Raw genomic sequence first — 21875 nt, 5'->3', positions numbered from 1 at the left:
TCCTGATTCCTGTATCGGGCTGGAGTGGGGGCATTATGTTCCTGTTGTACAGGACAGTGGGGAGGCTGCAGTTGAAGAATTGTCTTCTGTTTGGTTAACCTGCTGAAGGAGAGATGCCATCAAACTGGACAGGCAGCTGAGGAGATTTACCAGGACGTTGCCGGGTCTCAAATGACTGAGTTATGGAGAGGGGATGGGCAGGTTGACCCTTTATTCTTTGGGGCATAGGAAGTCTATTATGGAAGACTTTATGGAGGTCTATTAAACCACAGGGGTGTTGATGGGGTCAATATGCACAATTTTTGCCAGAATTGGGAGTTCTAGAACTGGTGGGCATAGGTTACGGTGAGAGGGGAGAGGTTTAATAGGAGACTAAGAGAGTTTTTCACTCGGAGAGTGGGCAGGATATGCAGCGAGCTGCCAGAGGAAGTGGCTGAGACAGGTACATTCACAACATTTAGAAGACGCTTGGACCGGTACGTGGAAAGGAAAGGCGTACAGACCAAATGTGGGACAGTGGAACCGGTGTAGATGGGAACCTTGGTCAGTACAGAGCGGATGCGCCGAAAGGCCTCTGAGTGAGGGGACGGAGGGACAACAGCAGCCATGGCGGTGCTCATGAGTGACCCAAGCCTCGAGCAGTCAGACATGGCGGACAGCGACATCTGCCCAGACCTGACAGTGTGTGTCAGATGTATAATAGATGGACAGTGCAAACTAAACTGACCCAGACAGATGGGCAGGACAAACTCTAACATCATTCTGTCTGCTTTTCTCCAGGGGCTGGTGGGGCGGGCCAGCACCGTTCAGGAAGCTGCTACAAGTAGCCGGCCGTGGTGACCGACGATTCGTCACTTCGACGCACACCTTCTGATATAGAGACTTACCTTCCTTAGCAACAATCCAGAATTGTTACTGGAAACAACTGCGTCCTTGGCATTTCTGCAAAGATTTCAGTATCATGTCTACTCTCAGCGGAGGAACAAATACTCGACCCCTTTGTCTTCTATGCCTCCTGCCCAGACCAGGGCCTGGGAAAATGAGGCTAACATCACGACTCAGAATCTGCCTCCACTATTCCCAGTACCAACTCCCGTCAGGATAGGAACTGTCTCCCTCATTCCCAATCCCAACTCCCGTCAGGCTAACAACTGTCTCCCACATTCCCAATCTCAACTCCCGCCAGGGTAGGAACTGTCTCCCTCATTCCCAATCCCAACTTCCGTCAGGGTAGGAACTGTCTCTCTCATTCCCAATACCAACTCCCGCCAGGCTAACAACTGTCTCCCACATTCCCAATACCAAGTCCCGTCAGGCTGAGAACTGTCTCCCTCATTCCCAATCCCAACTCCCGTCAGGCTGAGAACTGTCTCCCACACTCCCTGTACATTGACTGCATCCTCCGACTTTGCTTAAACCATGCTGCTCCCTCAATAAAAGCCATGAGCTCTATATGTGTGAGACTGCTCTGTTCCCAGTCTGAGCCTCCTCCCTGATTGGAGTGGGACAAACAGTCCGTGGGCAGTGTGGGTGGGATCCTTCGTGATGTTACTGGCTCTTTTCCAGCACCTTTCTGTATGAGTGTCCTTAAAGGCGGCTGGGCTGGTGCTGGTAATTAATTGATTTTTCTGGTGATCTAAGCGTCTGTCTCTACCCATGAGAAGGTGCTAGTGAACTGGCTGCTGCCTTCGTTCAGGTGAAGGTGCTCCCGCTGATGGAGAGGGATCTCCTGAATTGAAACGGCACTTACAATGGCATGTAACAACATCAAGGGCAAGTTCATTGTCACCTGCACAAGTCCAAGGCTGCACAGGGTCAATGAAAATCTTAGCTGCAGCAGCCTCACAGCTCCAGAGTGTCAGGTACACAACGTTCACGTGAAAAGTGTAGAACTCACATTTTGGGAATGCTATCAGGGCTCAGACGTACATCGTGAATGGTAGGTTCCTTTGGGTAGATGAGGTAAAGGATACCGGTGTTTCGTCGTCAGGCCGCAGAGTATAGGGGAACACGCTGCAACAGGTCAGACCTCAGCAGCAGCCCTGCTTGCAGTTCTGGTCACCACACTATGAAGGAGGTAGTACTGCCGGAGAGGCTTGGTGGAGCGGTTCAGTGATGTGGAGAGGCTGGGTCTGTTCCCCCCAGAGCGGAGGAAGGGGGTACAAGGGGACGTGGCTGAGGTAAAACAATGGGGGCAATAGATAGGGTAGACAGGATGAAACTTTTTTTTATCACAGGAAGACCAAACCGGTGGACAAATTAAAGTTATGGGAATTTTGGGGGGGGTCTGAGAGGGACCTTTCTCACTTACAGAGGAAGGAAGTTGAGTCACTGATAGGGTCCAGACACACAGACAATGGACCAAGTGATGGAAATGTGGTGCTGTTATCTGACGCGAGGTGGCAGCACAGGGTGGCTGCAGCTACACCTCCCTTTCGCCGGGCGGCGCTGTGGTCGTCCCTATCACGGGTCCTCCCTTTCGCCGGGCGGCGCTGTGGTCGTCCCTATCACGGGTCCTCCCTTTCGCCGGGCGGCGCTGTGGTCGTCCCTATCACGGGTCCTCCCGCCGACGGGCGGCGCTGTGGTCGTCCCTATCACGGGTCCTCCCGCCGACGGGCGGCGCTGTGGTCGTCCCTATCACGGGTCCTCCCGCCGACGGTGTGAGGTAACGCCGACGACGCAAAGTAGCAGAAACGGGGAGTTTCCCTGTTGATACTCGGTAACGCGCTTGCGCAGTGACGTGAGTGTGAAGCAGTGATGGCGGTGAAGGTCCCGCTTCTCTTCCTGTTCGCGGTGACCCAGGTACCAGGGTCCGGCTTTCGCCACCCGCCCGTTCGACCTCGTCCCCTCCACCCCGGCGGTGGTGTGGCCGAGACCTGGGCGCTGCCTGAAGTCGAAACCGCAGGCCGCCGGCGGTTTCCAGAGCCCGATTCTGTCCCTTCTCCTCTCGACCCCCCCCCCCACCCACCCCCGGGTCCCTGAATCCCCTCCCCGGATTCCTGAATCTTCCTCCTGCACCCCCCCCCCCGGGTCCCTGAATCTCTCCTCCCGCACCCCCTTGGTCCATGAACCCCCTCCCTGGATTCCTGAATCTCTCCTCTCGCCCCCCCCCCCGGTCCCTGAATCTCTCCTCTCGCCCCCCCCCCCCCGGTCCCTGAATCTCTCCTCTCGCCCCCCCCCCCCGGTCCCTGAATCTCTCCTCTCGGCCCCCCCCGGGTCCCTGAATCTCTCCTCCCGCACCCCCTTGGTCCATGAACCCCCTCCCTGGATTCCTGAATCTCTCCTCTCGCCCCCCCCCCCCGGTCCCTGAATCTCTCCTCTCGCCCCCCCCCCAGGGTCCCTGAGTCTCTCCTCTCGGCCCTCTCCGGGTCCCTGAATCTCTCCTCCCGCACCCCCTTGGTCCCTGAACCCCCTCCCTGGATTCCTAAATCTCTCCTCTTGACCCCCCTCCCCGGATTCCTGAATCTCTTCTCTCCCGGGTCCCTGAACCGCCAGCTTTCCCCCCTTCCCCCGAGTCAGTGACTAACCCCCTGTCACCAGGTCCCGGACGCCCTCCTCTTAACTTTGCCTATCCTCCGGTCCAGGCGGCGGCCCAGGAGGGGATTCTCCGGGTGACAGCCGTGGACAGCGCGCTGCCGGCACAAGAGTTCTGCGTCCTCTTCAACCCTGCCTGGATGCCTTTGCCCAGATCCCTGGACAACGCGGTGAGTGACTATCCTGTGACTATTCCCTGTCACTTGCCTCTGTTTCGCTTCCTCGTTCCACCGGAGCTCTGATACAACCTGCAGATAAACCCGTCGGGCCATTTGGCCCATGCTGACCACAGCCTCCGTCCTTGTCCGGCCAGTTGTCCCCGTTCGGGCCCTCCGCTCCGTGATTCTGAAATTTACAATTCTACCCGTTTACAAAGCTTCCTCTGACAGCTCATTCCAGCTCTCACCTCCCTCCCTCACGTTACCGCTCAGATTCCTTTTAAATCTCTCCTCTCTATCTGTGCCCTGTGGTTTTGTTTTCCCCAACCGCGGGGAAAACTCTGACTTATCCAAATCCCGATTTTATAAAGTCTTGTGAGGTCAGCTCCCGTTCTCCTCCATCCAGTCTGGCTGATCTCTCCCTATCATTTCGGCTCTCTAGGACAGGGTCCTCGTAAATCTCTTTCGAAGCAGGGTGACTCACCAGCAGCTTCTACAATATCCTAACCCCTGTGCTCAGTGATGAAGGCCAAACACCTTGTCTACCTGTGATGCTGCTTGCAGTGAACTAGAAACCTGTACCGCTGTATTCGATTACACTCCCCATTCCTCGTACTCTTGTTTGCCTTTCCAAACTGGATCACCTCTCACTTAGCTGTGGTGAAATCCATTTGCCACTCCTCAGCCCACTCCTTACTGATCACAAGCCCTTGTCATTTACAATAACCACCTTCATTGTCACAAGCTCTTCCCAATTTCATATCATTTGCAAACTTGTTGATCCAGCTTTGTACATTCACTTCTGTAAGTGACAAGGGTCCCGACGCTGATCCCTGTGGCTCACCGGCCTCTGCTTCCTGCATCCGAGCCAGCTGTGAACGCAGCCAGCCAGCGCTTCCTGGATTTTCCAGACCGGACTGCCGTGAGGACCTTGCTGAAGTCTAACTAGCCAGCTTCTGGTGCCAGATTTGTGAAAGTATTGCCACTGTGCCGTCGAGCTTCTCTAAGATTAGCTTTATTTATCACATTTACATTGAAACATTCAATGAAATGTGTTTTATTTGCGAATGACCACCGCAGTCTGATGATGTGCTGGGGGCAGTCTGCAAGTGTCACTGTGCATACTGACCCCAACACAGCATACTGACCCTAATCTGCATACTGACCCCAACCTAGCACACCGACCCCAACCTGCACATAATCTGCATACTGACCCTAATCTGCATGTCTTTGGACTGTGGGGGGAAACCAGAGCACCTGGTGGAAACCTGTGCAGTGACAGAGAATGTGCTAACTCCTTACGGAAAGCAGTGAGAATGGAAACTGGGTGGCTGGAGCTGTAAGGTATTACACGAACTGCTACATAACTTGCTGCCCCTGAGAAACGTACTCGTGCTGAATTCTATTGCCAAATGCAGTGGTCATCCCCGCCACATCGAGGCGCTGCGTGAGTGGAATGGCTGCCTTGTCACTTACATTGGGCAAACGCCAGGCCAGCGCAGGTGTGAAACACTGCTCAGTGCTGCTCCGTAGTCTGTCAACTGTGTGTGTGTGTGTGTATTACCATAAGACACAGGAGCAGAATAAGGCCATTCAGCCCATCGAGTCTGCTCCACTATTCCATCATGGCTGATCCCGGATCCCACTCAACCCCATACACCTGTCTTCTCACCAGATCCTTTGATGCCCTGACTGATCAGGAAACTATCAACTTCTGCCTTAAATACGCCCACAGACCTGGCCTCCACCATAGGAAAAATTCTCTCTCTACGTCCACTTTATTTACTCCTTTCAATACTTGGTAGGTTTCAATGAGATCCTCCCACATTCTTCTAAATTCCAGTGAGTACAGGCTCAAAGCTGCCAAACACTCCCCATATGTTAACCCATTCATTACTGGAATCATCCTCATGAACTTCCTCTGGACTCTCTCCAATGACAACAAATCCTTTCTGAGATATGGGGCCCAAAACTGTTCACAATACTCCAAGTGCAGCCTGACTAGTGTCTTATAAAGGCTCAGCATTATCTACTTGTTTTTATAGAAACATAGAAAACCTACAGCACAATACAGGCCCTTCGGCCCACAAAGTTGTACCGAACATGTCCCTGCCTTAGAAATTACTAGGATTACCCATAGCCCTCTATTTTTCTAAGCTCCATGTACCCATCCAAAACTCTCTTAAAAGACCCTATTGTATCTGCCTCCACCACCATTGCCAGCAGCCCATTCCACGCACTCACCGAGTAACAAACTTACCCCTGACATCTCCTCTGTACCTACTCCCCAGCACCTTAAACCTGTGCTCTCTTGTGGCAGCCATTTCAGCCCTGGAAAAAGCCTCTGACTATCCACATGATCAATGCCTCTCATCATCTTGTACACCTCTATCAGGTCACCTCTCATCCTCCGTTGTTCCAAGGATAAAAGGCCAAGTTCACTCAACCTATTTTCATAAGGCATGCTCCCCAATCCAGGCAACATCCTTGTAAATCTCCTCTGCATCCTTTCTTTAGTTTCCACATCCTCCTGTAGTGAAGTGACCAGAACTGAGCACAGTACTCCAAGTGGGGTCTGACCAGAGTCCTATATAGCTGCAACATTACCTCTCGGCTCCTAAATTCAATTCCACGATTAATGAAGGCCAATACACCGTATGCCTTCTTCACCACAGAGTCAACCTGCGCAGCTGCTTTGAGCGTCCTATGGACTCGGACCCCAAGATCCCTCTGATCCTCCACACTGCCAAGAGTCTTACCATTAATACTATATTCTGCCATCATATTTGACGTACCAAAATGATCCACCTCACATTTATCTGGGTTGAACTCCATCTGCCACTTCTCAGCCCAGTTTTGCATCCTATCAATGTCGCGCTGTAACCTCTGACAGCCCTCCACACTATCCACAACACCCCCAACCTTTGTGTCACCAGCAAACTTATTAACCCATCCCTCCACTTCCTCAGCCAGGTCATTTATAAAAATAACGAAGAGTGAGGGTCCCAGAACAGATCCCTGAGGCACTCCACTGGTCACCGACCTCCATGCAGAATATGACCCATCTACAACCACTCTTTGCCTTCTGTGGGCAAGCTAGTTCTGGATCCACAAAGCAATGTCCCCTTGGATCCCATGCCTCCTTACTTTCTCAATAAGCCTTGCATGGGGTACCTTGTCAAATGCCTTTTTATATTCTGTTTCCCTTGAAATAAATGCAACGTTGCATTTACTGCCTTTACCACAGTCTCAACCTGTAAATTAACACATGCCTCTGTTTTCAGTGAATGAGATCCGTCCATTGTTGATTTGTTTCTGTAGACCACGTACCCGTTACAAAACCTGACCAGCACCACGCTCTGTAACTCAACAGATGTGCCTGCTGAGGGTATAAAGGACAAGCTGGTGGTTGTGATGCGAGGGGACTGCACGTTTGTGAGGAAGGCGAGGATCGCTGTGAAGAATCACGCAAAAGCACTTGTGATTGCCTCTATTGATACTTTGGTAAGGCTGAGGTTGGTAATTTTGTAATGAGCTGTTTTTCAAGATTCAAAATTGTTTACTGTGTACAAGTGTAAAGGGGAATGAGATAATTGTTACTTTGCATCTGATGTGGCACAAGAAAACCGCAAGATAAAGAACACAATAATATAAAACGATAAATATAAATTTGAGATAGCTTGTATACGTAGACTGACGGTATGTCAATAAAGTGACGCTTGGCATAGGAGTGTCTGTACGTGGGGGGACTGACAGGAAATGATAAAGTAGTGCTGGGTGGGGGTGTTGATCAGCTTTGCTGCTTGGGGAAAGGGGGAACGTAAGGACCCCCCTGACAAACAGTCCATGAGCAGGGTGTGTAGGATCCTTCATGGTGTTACTGGCCTTTTATGACACTTTCTGTGTACGTGTTCTTGGTTATGGGTATGCTGCTGATACATTGGGCGGTTTTGACTACCGGTCGTTGAGGCTTCCTACCGCTGCAGTGCAGTTTCTATAATAAGCAGTGAGGCAGCTCGTTAGGATGTCTGTCATTTTGTTGTTTTTTTTGAAATACTGTAGTCTTTCCCTTCAATTTTCTTGCCGTTTAGTGAAGGGGACTGAATGTCCTCCGAGCAGCTGGGGGACAGTTTCCATGATGGGTGATTGGTGTTAAAGTGCTCCTGCAGAGTACGGGGGTAACGGGTACATATAGACCACAGTTCCTGTCCATACCGATTCGTTATTCAGTCGGAGAAAATACTCAGAGGCCACGTTTTCGCTCGATTAATTCTTTATTTAATTTGATCCGAGGAGAGGTAACCACCATATATATCTGTAGTGTCTGGCAATCAACTCTGCCTAGCACTAGTACAAGGTTACATTTATATCCAAAAGAAAAGGTTTCAGTTAGCACCTGTTTCCCCTGTCCACGCTTGTGACGGTTTGTGGTTAGCAATTTCATCATGGTCACAATAGCTTCACGTGCAGAGGTACAGGTCAGTAAGCGCTTCTGTTCTAAGAGATGAGCATGCAGTTGCAGCATCCTAACCGTGCCCGGTTCTGTTGTCTAGTTCCCGCCCCTGCTATATTTTCCAGGTCACATACACCTCTTAACCCTTCCTATCCCGTACTCTAACCCCCTTTTCACTTACACATTCCAGTTCCACCCATCAATAACATAACTGCGATTTGAACTCGACATGCTTCATTCCTCATCTGAATCCTGTCAGTGTCCACAAATCATTCAGAATGATCAGAGTGCATTTATTATCAAAGTGCGAATACTGTATACAACCGTGAGATTCATCGTCTCTCAGGCAGCCACAAAGCAAAGGAACACAGTAAAACTCCCCACACAAGGCCATCAAACACCCAATGTGCTCAAAAAGAACAAACCGTACAAACAATAAAAAGTAAACAAATAACATTAACCACAAAGTCCTGAAAGTCAGATAGTCTTGCACACAAAAGATTCTGCAGATGCTGGAAATGCAGAGCAACACAAAATGCTGGAGGAACTCAGCAGGTCGGCGACATCTAGAGAAAAGAGTAAACAGTCGACATTTCGGGCTGAGACCCTTCTTCAGAAACAGAAAGAAAGGAGGAGAAGGTGCGGTGAAAGGAAGGAGTACAAACTAGCAGGAGGGAGGAGAAGATGGCGACGTGATGCAGCGCGTGGCCGTTCCGAATGATATCAATATGTGTAACTAGCGGCCGTGCCAAATCCGGATTTGATGGAGACAACCGTGAGAAGCGCAGAGGAACATCGGGAGTAACTTCTGAAATGCCTGCTTTGCTGCCGTTGCTACTGTGCGATTGAGGATCTCCGGAGATGAAGGCCCCAAATCCTCGGCCTTGCTTGTTGCCGGGGCCGGGGTCGAAGCACTCGGCAGAGATGGTGCTCGGCCCTCAGTGTTGGAGAGGTGGTCGGAGGCTCGGAGTTTTCAGACGGGCTCGGAGTCGGACTGTAGTCGGATGCTTCTGGGATGCTGCATCGGCAAGTTTGCGGAGCTGGAGGTTCACCGTCTGCGTGAGATGATGGGACGTTTGAGAGACTCTGAGACTTTTACTGTGCCCATGGTCTGTTCTTATCAAATTACGATATTGCTTTGCACTGTTGTAACTATATGTTATAATTATGTGGTTTTTGTTAGTTTTTAAGTTGGTTTGTCATGTGCTTTTCGTGATATCATTCTGGAAAAACATTTTAGTCATAGTCATACTTTATTAATCCCGGGGTTTGTTACAGTTGCACCATAAATAATTAAATAGTAATAAAACCATAAATAGTTAAATAGTGATATGTAAATTATGCCAGGAAATAAGTCCAGGACCAGCCTATTGGCTCAGGGTGTCTGACCCTCCAAGGGAGGAGTTGTAAAGTTTGATGGCCACAGGCAAGAATGACTTCCTATGATGCTCTGTGCTGCATCTCGGTGGAATGAGTCTCTGGCTGAATGTACGCCTGTGCCCACCCAGTACATTATGTAGTGGTTGGGAGACATTGTCCAAGATGGCATGCAACTTGGACAGCATCCTATTTTCAGACACCACTGTCAGAGAGTCCAGTTCCATCCCCACAACATCAATGGCCTTACGAATGAGTTTGTTGTTTCTGTTGGTGTCTGCTACCCTCAGCCTGCTGCCCCAGCACACGACAGCAAACATGATAGCACTGGCCACCACAGACTTTATCATTTCTTAATGCATGCATCACTATACGATGAGTGAGGGGGAAGGTGGGTGGGGGACGCGGGGTGAAGTGAGAAGGGATAGGGAACAGATTAAGGGTTGACGAGGGGAGGAGAGAGCAGTGGAGCGTAGAAAGGGAAAGAGGTGGGGCGCAGAGGGAGGTGATGGGCAAACAAGGAGATGAGAAGGGAGCCAGAATGGAGAATGGGAAAAGAGAGAAGGATGAGCGGAGAAATTACCAGATTTTAGGGAAATCATTGTTCATGCCGACAGGTTGCAGGCTCCCCAGATGGAATATGAGGTGTTGGTCCTGCAGCCTGAGTTTGGCCTCCTCGTGGCAGTGGAGGAGACTGTGGACTGGCATGTTGGAATGAGAATGGGAAATCAAATTGAAATGGTTGGCTGCCAGGAGATCCTGCCTTTTGCAGTGGACAGTGGAAGTGCCGGACAAAATGGGTCCCGCAGTTTGCTTCGGGTCTCTCTGATGTAGAGTCGGTTGTTTTTTTTAACTTGCATTTCTTGGTGCACGTACAGATGTGTCTTGGCATTGCAGAAAACTGGGCCGTGGGCTGTTTTCTCAAACGCTGTCCCCACCCTGACATTGATGATGTAACGTGGGCATCACCAGTGTGAACGATCGGATGGAGTCCCAGCACTGGCCCGCCACAGGGATTTTCCCCAGCCTCCCTCCCTCCACGGCCACGCTGTAATCTGCCCTGTTCTCTGCCACAACAGCTGCTCTCCAACGTCCGTGCGGTCTCCGTGGATGACCACGTGGAAAGCTCAATCAGTCAATGGGAGCAGGGTATATACTGGGTGTTGGGGGTCCTTCGTGATGGGTGTCACCTTTGGAAGTGTCAACAGCAAGTTGAATTTCAATAATATCTTTTTTCTTCAGAGGTTACCCTTTCACTGGTTAATGTCAGTCAATCTTTGTGTAGTTTTTCCATAAATTGCTGTATTTTATTTTCCTGTAAATGCCTGTTTATGCTTACGCGTGTACTTTGATATGAAATTAACTTTGAATTTTTGCTAAGGACTGTGCTAATCAATGCTTGGTTTTCAGATTCCTCCTTCAGGCAATCAGTCCGACTATGATGAGCTGCAAATCCCAGTGGCTTTAATCAGCTACGATGATGTACTGTCCATGAAAAAGGTATTTTGTTTTTTTTTATGCACAAAAACGTGCCCTCCCACCTATTCTCATCATCAGCAGGCTGGGTAGGGAACGTCCCTCTACCATCGTCAGCAGACTGGGTAGGGAACGTCCCTCTACCATCGTCAGCAGACTGGGTAGAGAAACTCGCCCTGTTCTCATCGTCAGCAGACTGGGTAGGGAATCTCCATCTATTCTCATCGTCAGCAGACTGGGTAGGGAATCTCCATCTATTCTCACCGTCAGCAGACTGGGTAGGGAACATCCCCCTGTTCTCATCGTCAGCAGGCTGGGTAGGGAACATCCTCCTGTTCTCATCGTCAGCAGGCTGGGTAGGGAACCTCACCCTCTGCCCTCTCTAGTTCATTAATACTGATGGTATATAGAGATGAAGGGCTGGCCCTGAGACTCTCTCCCGGTTACATCCTTCACCCTGATAACCTCTTCCCCCAGTTCTAGTCTGTATTGTGCACCTAGACAAGTAAACCTTACAGATTGTTGCTTATGCAGCACTGGACTCACCGAGTTCAGGTTAATCAGAAAATGCTAAATCTGACAAAACTGAATAACAAATTCCTCGACATACGCCAGTGATATTGAACCGGATTCTGACTGGGAGAAGGTGGGTGGGTTTGATGCTGTGGGTCAGTAACATTAGAATTCATTGTCACAGATATCTATGGTGGCCAAGTCATTGGGGATATTGAAAGCAGAGAATGATAGATTTTTGATTGGTCAGGGCGGCGAAGGTCACTGGGAAAAGACAGAATAAGGTTTAGGGGATAATAAATCAGTCAATGATGGAACATTTGTGATGTGTTGTCACGCGTGGAGGATCGCACTGACTTGTGTGATGTTTGATTCTAGGTGCAAGGGCATCAGATTTCAGCCACACTCTATTCTCCTCCCGTGCCTTCTGTGGACTACAGCATCCTGATCATCTTCATCATTGCTGTTGGAACAGTTGCACTTGGAGGTTATTGGAGTGGAAGAGGAGAGCATGAAAGGTAAGAGTGGAAAGATCTGTTGGTTGGCATTAGTTTCCAAAGCTCAGCCCTTGTTTTGTTCATTTACACTTGGTGGCCACTTTATTAGGTACACCTGTACACCTCGTTAATACAAATCTCATCCGCCAATCATGTGGCAGCAACTCAATGCATAAAAGCATGCAGATGTGGTCAAGAGGTTCAGCTACTGTTCAAACCAAACATCAGAGTGGGGAAAGAAATGTGATCTAAGTGACCTTGACCATGGAATGATCATGGTGCCAGATGGGGTGGTTTGAGTATCTCAGAAACTGCTGATCTGGGATTTTCACACACAACAGTCTAGAGTTTACAGAGATTGGTGTGAAAAACAAAACATCCAGTGAGCGGCAGTTCTGTGGTTGAAAACACTTTGTTAATGAGAGAGGTCAGAGGAGAACGGCCAGACTGGTTCAAGCTGACAGGGAGGCAACAGTAACTCAAATAACCACTTGTTACAACAGTGGTGTGCAGAGGAGCGTCTCTAAACACACAACACTGAACCTTGAAGTGTCTGGGCTACAGCACCAGAAGATCATGAACATAGACTCCGTGGCCATTTCATCAGGTGCCTCCTGTACCTGATAAAGTGCCCACTGAGTGTCTATTCAGACTGTTCTACTGAGTGAGATTCTGGCTAGGGGGCTGTTGGGTTCTTTACGAGTGCGATGAGATACAGGAGCAGTGGAAACCTGCAGATTCTGGCTAGGGGGCTGTTGGGTTCTTTACGAGTGCGATGAGATACAGGAGCAGTGGAAACCTGCAGATTCTGACGAGGGGGCTGTTGGGGTCTTTACGAGTGCGGTGGGGTACAGGAGCAGTGAAACCCTGCAGCCATGGAGCTGCAGAGAGCAGAAACTGAAGCAAAAGATAGCAGAACTGGAGTTTCGTGCAAAAAGCAGGGTTTGCTAGTGAATTGTGCTAATTTTTCGCTCGTGCCTTTTGGTCGTTAGATCAATTTACAGATCAGCGAGATTTTAAATATTTGCTTTATTTGCCGCATGTATATCATAACATGCTGTGAAATTGTCATTTACGTGAAATCAAATCAGCAAAGGCAGTCTGTAAGTACCTCCATGTTTCTGACACCAACGAGGCATGCTCACAACTCACTGACTCTAACCCGTACGTCTTTGGACTGTGGGTGGAAACCAGAGCACCCGGAGGAAACCCATGCGGTCACGGGCGACCGTACAGACTGCTTACAGACAGGGGTGGGAATTAAACCTTGATCCTGTCGCTGCCGTTGTAAAATGGAATTGCTGAGCTGCCTTGCTGCCCCACTGGGACAGCGAAGTCTCGTTTCCCCACCGTCTGGTCTGTTGTAGATTCTTTACCCACGACTTCACCTGAACTTTGCCAGCCTGTGGCCTGAACTCCTTGTGCAGTTTGGGTTGCCCCACTGGTTTCTGTGTGTGTGTGTGTGTGTGTGTGTGTGTGTGTGTGTGTGTGTGTGTGTGTGTGTGTGTGTGTGTGTGCGCGCGCGCTAGCAAAAGTCGTTGTCCATGTTATTCAGACAATGTTAGCTTTACTAAATAAGGAGAGGGAAAACTGCCGATTTTAAAGTACTGTTTTATTTCTTTTGGGAAAAAGTGAAAGTTCGTCGCTGTCAGAGTCTGGAGCAAAGCCGCAGGAGGGGAGCAAGAGTGACGAGTCATCCGCCATCTTAACTCCCATGACGGTTCTCTTTTTCGTTGCCGTCTGTTTCGTGATGATTGTGCTTTTGTACTTCTTCTACAAGTGGCTAGGTGAGAACATTTGCTTTCGGTTGTCAGGTGGAAGTCGGCACAGGGTCGAACTGCTCCCGTCAGAGGCAGCAGGCAGTCCAGAGTGCCGGTCCCCAGCGTCACAGCACGTACATTTGGGGAGAGCCCACCTGCAACTACTTGAGCAGGTTGCACGAAGCCTGTTATTCACAGGGATGCTGTACTTCAGGGAAGGGACTAGTTCATTACTGCGCTGTTAGATGTGGTGCAGATACAGTGTGGGACAGGCTTTTCCAGCTCTCAGCAGCCTAATCACAGGACAATTTACAATGACCACTTCACTTACCAACTGCTGTGGCTTCGGACGGGGGGAGGGATCCGGAAAACCCGTGTGTTCACGGGGTGGGTGTACAGACTCCTTACAGAGGACACTGGGGTTGAACTCTGTAACTGCGTCTCGCTGGTCACCATGCTACCGTGGTGTCCTATCGATCAGCGACCGCAGTCTGCAGCTTGAGCAGGCCAGCCTGCAGAAACTGCTGTAAGTTTACACGTCACCAGCAGCTTCCAGTGTGGGCCACTGACTTCACTCCTTCCCCTGCAGTGTACATGGTGATTGCGATCTTCAGTGTGGCTGCCGCCGTCAGTCTGTATAACTGCCTGGCCGAACTCCTGCGGAGGGTCCCATACTTCAAGCGCAGGTAAGCAGCCTGTTGTCCTTCAGTCACCAAAACAGGCCCTTTGGCCCATCTCATTCATGCCCGCCATGGCATCCTCCCTGCTAGACCCAGTTGCCCCTGTTTGCCCCTCCCCTCCATGTACCTATTCAAATGCCTCTTCAACAATGCAGTTGTACCCACCTCTGGTGCTCAATAGCCTCTAAAGGAGTTATCCCTCTGGTCTCTCTTCAACCTTTCCCTTGTAGCTGTGCCATTTAGTTTTGGATTCTGTAGCCATTGGGAAAAGACTGACTGTCCACCCTATCTGTACCCCTCATGATTATATACACCTCTGGGATTTCCCCTCATTCCCCTACGCTCCAAGGAATAAAGATCCTGTGTGGCCGACCTCTCCCTATAGCTCAGGCTCTTTAGTCCAGCCAGCATCTTCGTAAATCTCTTCCTCCCCCTCCCCAGCTCGACTGTAATGCAGTGACCGAAGCTGTACACAGCACTGCCGAGTGCGGCCTCACCAGTAGCTTGTACACAGCAATGTAATGTCCCAACTCCTAAAGTCAATGCCCTGACAGCACACTGAGCACCTTCTTCATCACCGGCTACGTGCACGGTCACTCCCAGTGAACCGTATTCCCAGGTCCCTCTCTTCCACAACACCCAGCACCCTGCCACTCACTCTACACGTCCTACCCTGGTTTGACTGTCCGAAGTGCATCTTCTCACACGTCTCCAAGTTGAAACCCATTTGCCTTTCCTCGGCCCATCTCTCCACCTGATCAAAATGCCTTTGTAGTTCATTGTAACCTGCTTCACAAGACCCCCCCACCCCCACTTCGGTGTCATCGCACCCTTACTAATTGTACCCTGTACCTTCACAAACTAATGACTTTCCAAGGTCCCTAGCTGAGCAGTGGCTCTCTCCACCTTGTCAAAGGTCTTGCTAAAGTCTATATAGACAATATCCACCTACATTTATCCCCTTAGTAACCTTCCAAAAATCTCCAAAGGATTGATCATGCACACACAGGATCAGAAACAGATAATTAGACTTTTTTTCGAGCTGCTGTAGCTGGGACTGGCCTACACGTTCCAGGGTGATCGACTCTTCCCCGTTGTCTATGGACGTGATGATTTCCACCTTGGTTTCAGCTTCTCCTGCATTAACAGAAGAATCGAAGTCCGCTTGCTGTTGCTGGCGATATTCTGTGTGGCGGTTTCTGCCGTTTGGGTTGTGTTTCGGAACAAGGACAGGTGAGCCTCGAGACTGCAGGCTGTCATTATCTGGTGTGCTTACAGTGAACACTGTTGTCTGGGATGTGGGGTGGTTGCTTTGTAGGAGAAAGGCAAATGGTCACAGTATAAATTCGACAATCTGGAGCTCTGGTGGAGGTCCCAGGAGATCTTGCAGACATAAAACCACTGTTGGTCACAGCACTCTCAGGAGGTGAATCTGACCGACTCTTCTCTCCTCACAATTGGGTTTATTTTTGCTGACGTACAGGATGTTGTGAAGTTTGTTTTGCATCCAGCAGTACAGTCCAATATGTAAAATTACTGAGTTACGACAAAAATCTATAGAAATAGTTAAGTAGTGCAAAAAAGTGTTTCTGGACTCTTCAGAAATTTGATGGTGGAGAGGAAGAAGCTGTTCCTAAAAAGAGCTTTAGCTATTTTAAGTGTGTGTCTTTGGCTCCTGTACCTCCTCCCTGATGGTAGCAATGTCCTGGATGGTCAGAGTCCTCAACGCCTGCTTATGTTTGCCAAAGCTCTCGGATTTAATCCTGTGGTGTGTGTGAATGAGACCCTGGCACACTGGGAGAGTGGACGGTGAGAATGACATCCTTAAATGTTTTAATTGTGCTGTTTAACTGCTGGTACTAAGTTCCCATCTTGTATTTCAGATGGGTATGGGCTCTGCATGACTGTCTTGGAGTTGCTTTTTGCCTTAACTTCATGAAGACCTTGAAGATGCCTCACTTTAAGGTAACTGTGTGTCTGTCTCAGGGAGCAGTTTGTACTGAAACAATCAAAGAACTTTCTGGTCTCGACCAGTGTTTGTATGATTGATCTGTTCGTCATGTGAAAATTAAAGTAGGTTTTAATTTGTTTTGGAAGTTCTGAAAACTAAGAAGGATAACAGGAAGTTACTACCTGTACTGAACACTGGAAATACAGGTTGAATACCCCTTGTCTGAAATTCCAAAATCCTAAAACTGCCAGAATCCAAGCACTGATGTGAAGTCACAAGTGGGAAATTCGGCAAGGTGCTGGAAAGTTCCTTGGCAATGCACAGGTCTCCGTACTACAGAAGTGACCTCACACACCCTGAGTGTGGCCCTGTGACACAGATCTCCGTTCTGAGAAGTGACAGTTTGTTTTCAGCTGTCGTTGTAACCAGACCCTTATGCGTTAGTCGCAGTGATGACCATGTTTTGTGCTTATTCTCCGCTCTGTGTTGTGAAGATATTGTTGAAAATGTCAAAAAGCCTGCAGTTACCCTCATGGGTAATAATGAAAGGAAAGAGGAAACATTTACATTTATCTATAACACTAAGTCAAGCTGTTGGAAAAATGTGACAGTGGTTTAAGTGCAAGGCATCTGACAAAGGAGTGTGGTGTTGGTGCGAACATCATCTCCGACCTGAAGAAACAGAAGGACAAGCTGTTGAAGTTCTCTGCTGAAAGTAATGAACAGAAGTTAAATGAAAAATAGAGAAACAGCACATAGTGAAAAATGTATTGAGAGAGTGGATTTGTCAGTGTCTGCATGAGCACATGCCACTTAACGGTATACTGATCATGAAACAAGCAAAGCTCTATCACAACAAATTGAAAATTGAAGATAATTGTGAATATTCAGCAGGCTGGTTGCAGCGATTTAAGAGAAGGCACATTAAATTTTTAAAAACTTGTGATGAAGCATCTGCTGATGACGAGGCAGCAGAGAAATTCATTGAGTTTGCCAAGATCGTCACTGATGAAAATCTAACAGCAAAGCAAGTCTACAATGCTGATGAGATGTTGTTCAGGCATTATTGACCCAGAAAGACACTAGCTACAGGCTACAGGAATTAAAGATGCCAAGGACAGAATAACTATGCTGGGATGTTCTAACTCAGCAGGCAGTCGTAAATGTGAACTTGCTGTGGTAGGCAAAAGCATGTGTCCTCACTGTTTTTAAAGGAGTGGGTACTTTACCAGTCCAGTATTATGCTAACTAAATAAACATGGGTCACCAGAGACATCTTTTCTGATTGGATTCACAAACATTTTGTAGCAGTGCCTTGTGCACATTGCAGGGAAGCCGGGCTTTCTGCTCGTCAAAAATAACGTGTGTGTGACTTCTTTAATTCAGCCATGTGACCAAGTATCCTTGGATCAATGAAGATGAAATGTCAAGGCAGTTTCCTGAACAGGGGTGTGGGTGTGGGATGGTTGCAAAGGGAGTTTTGGCTGCGGGGTACTATATGTGCTGTGAACGCAGGAACTGGAGGCACACTTGTGCTTGCCTGACACGCCCGCTGCACTACGACTACGCTCAGTGACCACGATGAGCAAAATGATGAGTTTGAAGGATTATGTGTGTCAAGTGAGAAAAAGGCAAGGTGGGAACTCCTTACATATGAAAAAGGGATAAATTTGGAATTCACCAATAACCTGGAGGAAGTGGATATCAAAGAAGTTCTGAACGTGGATAATGAGGCTCCAGTTCATTTGATGACTGAAATGGTTCTGAATGGGGGTGATTGTGATGATAACAGTGAAGATGATACTGTTAACACAGTAGAAGAGGTGCCCATGGACGACATGGAGAAGATGTGTGGTGGATTTATTGAAGGACTAGAGCAGTGTGCATTCATAACAACAAGAAATCAGGTCAGTTTATAAATCAGAGATTGCTGTGACAAAAGCCTTTGTTAATGAGGCAGACACACTGGAAGAAACAGTTTAAGTCGTCATCCAGCACAGTGCCTCCTCAACCCAAGGGCATTCCACGGGCCCCTCAACCACAGGGATGACAACACTCTCCCTTCAGTTGTCTCACACGTGATGTAGTTGTGTTTAGTGCCGTGTTTATCTTTGAGTGAAGATCATCATGCTTTTTTTGTCATGGTAAAACATGTTTTTGACTTAAATCTGAATTTCACTTCCACCCATGATTGAGTGCAACGTGACCAGTGTCATTTTTCTTTTTGAAAAAATTGACCTTTTAGTTACAAAGGCCTTTCTTTAAAAAAAAGTAAAATGCAAATACAGTGTACTGTAACGTTTTAATCAAACCACTGCTTCGTAGGTGGAGACAGAAAGCCTGTTGTTGTCTGGAGGGGAAGAGGGGTCCATTAGTCTAATAAGCATTTGAAACAAGCAGTGTAGACTCTGGTAAAGCTCTGAGTGAGTGGTGTCCCAGCAGCTGGCTGAATGCTTTGTATGAGGAAGAGGTTTGTCGTTGGGGGAGAAAGAGTCTGTCAGTTATTCTCCGGGGACTTTGCAAATAGCCTGTCAAACTGTAGGCTAGAGGAGGTGGGGAAGACAGTGGACTCTCTCCTAGCAGCTTACCCCAACTGAGGGGATAACAAAAAGTTTCTGGTGGGGACATTTAATAACACCTTTTCAGTTTAGTCCAGTTTTCGTTTATTGTCATTTAGAAATGCATGAATTAAAAAATGATACAACGTTCCTCCAGAATGATATCACAAGAAAACACAGGACAAACCAAGACTAAAACTGACAAAACCACATAATTATAACATATAGTTACAACAGTACAAAGCAATACCATAATTTGATAAAAACCATACCATGGGCACGGTAAAAAAAAAAGTCTTGAAGTCCCGATAGCTTCATCATCCCACACAGGCAGTAGAACGGAGGAACTCTCCCTGCCACGAACCTCCAAATGCCGCCAATTTGCCGATGCAGCACCATTGGAAGCACCCGACCGCAGCGGACTCTGAGTCCGTCCGAAAACTTCGAGCCTCCGACCAGCCCTCCAGCACCGAGCGCCATCCTCTGCTGAGCGCTTCAACCTCACCCCGGCCGCCGAGCAACAAGCGGAGCTGAGGACTCAGGGCCTTCTCCCTTGGAGATTCCAGATCACACTGTAGCAGCAGCAGCGAAAAAGGCATTTCAGAAGTTTCTCCAGATGTTCCTCTGTGCTCTCACATCCGTCTCCATCAAATCAGGATTGTGCACGGCACCCTGCTGGACAAATAACAGACATCACCACCAGAGTGGCTGCTGCGAGCTGCATTGCGCTGCCACCTTCCCACCGCCGCAGTGTACCTACTGATCTTTTGCTGCTTACTGATCCAGCTCCCCGCAGGTTCAATCCTATCCTTGGGCACTGTCTGTGTGGAGCTTGCACGTTCTCCCGAGACTGTAATTCCAACCCAGGATTGTGTACATTGGTGGGGGGCAGAATCTGTGCAACATGGGTGTGATAGATAGATAGAAACTTTATTGGGCCCAAAGGAGATTAGTGTCACAAAAGCAATACAAATGCACAGATATATAAATATTAGAAGAGAAGTAAGGAAGAATTTTTAAAAAAGTTACCTCAATCAGTCTAACGGGAGGGAAGTCGTCACTTCCCCAGCTATAGGTCGGCTCGTTGTGGCCGAGAGTAAGAATGACCTCGTAGCGCTCTTTGGAGCAGAGCGGCTGTGTCGATGATGGGGACATGGGGAGAAGTTACTGGGGAGGGATTAGTCTGTGCAAGAGGGGAATCAGTGCCAACCCCTCTCCACTTTGTTTTGCAGTCCTGCGTCATTCTGCTGGTCCTTCTTCTCATCTATGATGTCTTCTTCGTCTTCATAACTCCATTCTTCACACCGGTGAGTTCACTCCGATGCAAGCCTCTCTCTCTCAGTTCAGTCACTGTCTGCTGTTTACAATGGAGTCAAGGGTCTAATATTTTGATAACCGTCTCAGTCAGTGTACATCGCCCTGGCCTCTCTTTTGTACCTCTATTATAGGTAAACGGTTTTCGAGACATGTTGGTGTTTTGGTGTGCTTCACAGATTTGGAAGTTTTAGCAAGATCTTCATGACTCAGTGTTGAAAGTCCCACTATTTCAAAGAGATGTGGACATGTTCCAGAGAATTCTGTCCCAACTAGATCACCCACTCGTTCCTGTACAGTGATATTCAATTGGCTGCAAAGTCCAGTCTTCAACTGGAGATGATTGTTGATGTGAGGGAGCAATGACAAGTTGATAAGGCATTATGCAGTCTGGTTTTATTGGTAGCTCACTGTAGCCTGGTACTCAGCTGCCTACAGCCTTGTGGAGGCAGAGTTACTCTGGGCAGATGGATCAGCACCAAGCAGACACCTGTGAAACATAAAACATTACAGCTCAGTCCATGATCTACCGATCCCTTCCACACAGTCCTCCATTTCTCTATCATCCATATGCCCATCTGAGTCCCGAATGTATCTGCCTGTACCACCACCCCGGCAGGGCGTTCCACACGCACACCACTCTCTCAGAAAGAAAAGCCTCCCTCTCACAACCCCTGTACTTTCTTCCAATCACATTAAAATAATGTTCCCGACTAGTAGCCACTTTCTGCAAATAAGAATATAAGAAATAGGAACAGGAGTCGGCCATCTGGCCCGTTGAGCCTGCTCCGCCCTTCAATAAGATCATGGCTGATCTGACCATGGACTCATCTCCAACTACCTGCCTTTTCCCCATAACCCTTAATTCCCTTACAATGCAAAAATCTATCCGACCTTGTCTTAAGTATATTTACTGAGGAAGCCTCTGCTGCTTCATTGGGCAGAGAATTCCACAGATTCACCACTCTCTGGGAAAAGCAGTTCCTCCTCATCTCTGTCCCAAATCTACCCCCCCTGAATCTTGAGGCTGTGTCCCCTAGTTCTAGTAAATGGGTGTATAGTCCCCTGGTAAGCCTCAGGCTCGCTCAGCTCGCTGTCGTCTAGGGGGAGCAGCCTTCGGCCCCGTCAAACTGGGTAATCAAGTTTGTGTGGATGCTGTGTGATGTACCCCACCCCACCAAATAACAGACAATACACCATATGCGATTAAATGATTACACTTTATAGATCTTACTGGAACTATAATTAATAGAGATAAAAGGAAAGTACAAGGTGCCAAACTTATCAAAGTTCAACCACTTCGTGCACAACCGTTGGAGCTCAATTAATGGAGTCTTCTTTCCATCGTTTGATCCCCTCCAACCTCCTCGACCCGCCGCCTGGGACCAACCACAGTGGTCGACCAGACGCTCCACAAGAGTCTGTCTTCGTCTCCTCTCCTCGCCAAAGACCCTGGGCCTCGGACTCCTGCTTGGGGTCCGTCCCACCGCCCAGTTTACAGCATCTCGTCTCCTCTCTCTGTCCCCATCGCTGCTGCCCCAAAGCCCAGGAAACAATAGCCTACAGACACACAAGAAGGAATAACATCTATCCCAATTGGTTAA

General features: G+C 48.6%; 2 protein-coding genes across 12 annotated transcripts in view; both read left to right on the top strand.

Annotated features, from left to right (window-relative positions):
• The window catches only part of sqor (sulfide quinone oxidoreductase), a 32576-nt gene extending 31124 nt beyond the window's left edge, over nt 1-1452 (top strand). For all 8 annotated transcript variants that reach the window (XM_072277926.1, XM_072277930.1, XM_072277931.1 and 5 more), the window contains one exon: nt 781-1452. In XM_072277926.1, coding sequence (XP_072134027.1) covers nt 781-874 — 94 coding nt within the window. In that variant the 3' untranslated portion in view covers nt 875-1452. The remainder of the gene's footprint in view (nt 1-780) is intronic.
• A 106-nt stretch (nt 1453-1558) lies between these two features.
• The window catches only part of LOC140209629 (signal peptide peptidase-like 2A), a 33234-nt gene continuing 12917 nt past the window's right edge, over nt 1559-21875 (top strand). For 3 of the 4 annotated variants that reach the window (XM_072277922.1, XM_072277920.1, XM_072277921.1), the window contains exons 1-10: nt 1559-1862; nt 3585-3704; nt 7014-7196; nt 10933-11022; nt 11890-12029; nt 13641-13795; nt 14358-14454; nt 15580-15681; nt 16332-16413; nt 20190-20264. In XM_072277922.1, the coding sequence (XP_072134023.1) occupies nt 1752-1862; nt 3585-3704; nt 7014-7196; nt 10933-11022; nt 11890-12029; nt 13641-13795; nt 14358-14454; nt 15580-15681; nt 16332-16413; nt 20190-20264 (1155 nt within the window). In that variant the 5' untranslated portion in view covers nt 1559-1751. Of the gene's footprint in view, nt 1863-1888; nt 2803-3584; nt 3705-7013; nt 7197-10932; nt 11023-11889; nt 12030-13640; nt 13796-14357; nt 14455-15579; nt 15682-16331; nt 16414-20189; nt 20265-21875 lie in introns of those variants that run through there. The other variant, XM_072277923.1, reaches the window with a different exon arrangement.

The sequence above is a fragment of the Mobula birostris genome, chromosome 14, assembly GCF_030028105.1.
Source record: "Mobula birostris isolate sMobBir1 chromosome 14, sMobBir1.hap1, whole genome shotgun sequence".
NCBI lineage: Eukaryota > Metazoa > Chordata > Chondrichthyes > Myliobatiformes > Myliobatidae > Mobula > Mobula birostris.
This window is presented reverse-complemented; position numbering and strand designations above follow the sequence as displayed.